This window comes from Eleginops maclovinus, chromosome 22 (genome assembly GCF_036324505.1).
Source record: "Eleginops maclovinus isolate JMC-PN-2008 ecotype Puerto Natales chromosome 22, JC_Emac_rtc_rv5, whole genome shotgun sequence".
Classification (NCBI taxonomy): domain Eukaryota; kingdom Metazoa; phylum Chordata; class Actinopteri; order Perciformes; family Eleginopidae; genus Eleginops; species Eleginops maclovinus.
Window position 1 is genome coordinate 9,578,986 of NC_086370.1, and position 3,194 is coordinate 9,582,179.

A 3,194-nucleotide genomic window follows, 5' to 3' on the forward strand; every position below is an offset into this window, starting at 1 on the left:
TCAACTGCAGGAGCTGCCGACTCTCTTTTTATTTTATCCCCTGGCGGTCTACTGCTAACCTACAGCCACGTTTTTGTCATAATAAAAAATCTCCTTCTCGCTGCAGGCAGGTCGGTATCGGCGGTCATATTTTGCAGGTTTGATAATAATAACACTGAGCTAACACGGGTTATTCCCTTCAGTCGGAGGCGGAGGTGAGGCTGAACTGGGTGCAGTTTTGGCAGAGGCTCAAGTGATTAAATTAAAATAAAAAAAAGCAGTGAGTGACAGAGGCTGCAGTAAACCGAGGGGGGAGAGGAAGGAGGGGGGGGGGGGTCTGTCGAAGAAATCAAGTCAATAGAAACTGAAGTGGAAGCAGGCGTTTAGAGCTCCGTGGTGACGTCACTGCTCCACATTGAGCCAGTAGTAGAGAGTCAGTGGAGATAGATAGAGGAGCGCCGTAGTAAAGTACACACCGACATGAACTTCTCCCTCTAAAACTTCAACGTTGCTGCTCTATACGTCGGGAGAAGACGAGTTTGTGTGTTTTTTTCGACAACTGGAACGTGCTCTTTATTGGCTTTTTAAAGGGAGCTCGGAGGAAAGCAGGAGAAGAAGACATATTTTGGGTTTCTTTTCGGGGGGTTGACGACGAGCGCTATGTCGTCCGCGGCGGTCGCTGCTTCTTCCAGGAGGCAGTCGTGTTATTTATGCGACTTGCCCCGCATGCCGTGGGCCATGATCTGGGATTTTACCGAGCCCGTCTGCAGGGGATGTGTCAACTACGAAGGAGCAGACCGCATTGAGTTTGTCATCGAGACTGCCCGCCAGCTCAAGAGGGCTCACGGGTTTCAGGAGGGCAGGTCTCCCGGGCCAGGGAAGTCGCAGCTTTCCGGGAAAGAGATCCAGTCTATAAACCACGCTTCTGCCGGAGACCCCGGCTCCCGGCCGCCACAGCCACTGGACCGCTACCCGCTGTCCTCTGACCGCCCGCCCAGGCTGGGTCCAGAATATCAGTCTGGAAGGCAGGCAAACGGCATTCCCGTCCCCAATGGATTTCCTAAGCCTGACGAGCCGCCGGAGCTGAACCGCCAGAGCCCCAACCCGCGCAGGAATAGCGCGGTCCCCCCGAATCTAGTGCCTTTGGCTAACGGGAACATGCCCCCGGTGCACACCGTCAACGGTAGACCGGGCCAGATGGGGCTTCCCTCCGCACTGGCGGGCGGTAGTCCCGCCGACATGGGCAAGAGACCTGCCTCGGTTTCCAGCACCGAGCACGACAGAGAGGGCAAGGAGAAGCACAGACCGGACAGTCTCACGCCGGAGCTCTCCGAGAGCCACAAAAGCAGAGCAGACCCGGAGTGGATAGGCAAGGGCAAAACGGTGAGGGACCTGATGGCTCTGCACACCTTCGACAGCAGGTTCAAGAAGGACCATGCGGCCATGCAACAAAGGGTTATGAGCTATGAAGCCAGCGCCACTGTTTCCAAATCAGGTAAGAATCCAATAGTGTTGAAATGTAATACTATTTGTGCATTTTTTATTTTTTTTTTAAACATTTAGTCGTATTTACTTGTTAGAGAATAGTAATGGATTATAGTGTACACATAAGTATAGTAGCCTGCAACATTCAAACGTGATTTTATTGTTATGTATTTGTTGTTATTTTTGTTCTGTGCACTGTGGTGCAGCAGGGATCAGCAAAAACGCATGTCTCCCTTTCAGTGTAATTGTTGGTCCTTGTCTGAGCTATGCAACTCAAATACTTTGTTTAACCCTTTCCCACCTCCAGACAGAGGAAAACACCCCCGGAGCATGAAGAGAAAAGCCTCGCCTGAACCAGACGGAGAGGGAACAGCAGCCAAGCTCAATGGAGAAGGACAGCAGTGGTTACCACCACCTACTGACGGACTGAAAATGCCTCCAGTTCCCCCGCCAAGCTTTGCCTCTCCCCCCTCCACAATATCCCCCCACTCCCGCACCACCCCACCTGAGGCTGCCCAGAACGGCCAGTCCCCTATGGCTGCTCTCATCATGGCGGCAGACAATGCAGGTGGGAACAGCTCCCCCAAGGACGCCAACCAAGTCCACTCCACCACCCGGAGGAACAGCAGCAGTCCCCTCTCACCGTCCTCCATGAATCAGAGGAGGCTGGCACAAAGAGATGCATCCGGTGCAGGTACACCCCACGTGCCAGGCATGGACCAAGTGCACCCCCAAAGCATTCCGGACTCCTCGGTACCCGGCAGCATACCCCTGTGCTGCACGCTGTGCCACGAGCGTTTGGAGGACACACACTTTGTTCAGTGCCCGTCTGTGCCCTCTCACAAGTTCTGCTTCCCATGCTCGAGGGAAAGCATAAAGCAGCAAGGTGCCACGGGTGAAGTGTACTGTCCAAGTGGAGAGAAATGTCCCCTTGTTGGCTCAAACGTACCATGGGCTTTCATGCAAGGAGAAATCGCCACCATCCTTGCAGGAGACGTCAAAGTAAAAAAGGAGAGGGACCCTTGATTTTGTTTGAACACTTCTTTGGGGAAGGGGAAGCAAAAATATGAGTATAAATATATAAATATCACATACATACCATTCAAACAAACTAACGGACTTGTACATATTGGACCCAAGGGAAGAGTATACTTCGTAAACATGGTTGTATAATTTTTGATTTTTGAATACATTGTGTTTCTATATTTTTGAAGATAAAGGTATGTACTCATTATAATGGACTACGTTCCTCTTTGTTGATGTTTAACAAAATTCTTGATGTACTTCTAGGTCTGGTGGCAGTTCCTGTTTAACGTAGAATGTGACTAATGCTACTCTACGAGCACTTGGCAAAACTGAAATGCTTTTAGCTGTACTTGTATGCACTTGTTTAAAAATTGCCAAATACAATTTCTGATCTTGTATGAACTTATTGTCTGAGCTTGCTTCATTTGAGTGATTTAGAAGTTACACATGGACAGATGTGGGGTATGAGGATAGGTGGCTCTCTGCTCTGATGCGCAGGCTTGTTGTGACGGCTCAGGAGACTTGATTTACGCTGCACAACATAAGTAGGCTACTGTGTTTTCTGCACACATGCCTGTGTATGATTCATGGAAAAGCATGGGCGGAAAAAAACACAAATCACATTGTCCCAAATTTGCTCAAGATTGTGCATCACTGTAACTGATGGCAGCGTACAGAAATAGGTGCCATGTCATGTTCAGTCA

General features: G+C 50.1%; 1 protein-coding gene across 1 annotated transcript; it reads left to right on the plus strand.

Annotated features, from left to right (window-relative positions):
* Positions 1-291: 291 nt before the first annotated feature.
* Positions 292-2,892, plus strand: irf2bp2a (interferon regulatory factor 2 binding protein 2a). Its single transcript, XM_063875286.1, has 2 exons — positions 292-1,474; positions 1,772-2,892. Exons 1-2 carry the CDS (start codon positions 640-642, stop codon positions 2,488-2,490), a joined length of 1,554 nt encoding a protein of 517 aa, XP_063731356.1. The 5' UTR covers positions 292-639; the 3' UTR covers positions 2,491-2,892.
* The last annotated feature ends 302 nt before the right edge of the window (positions 2,893-3,194 follow it).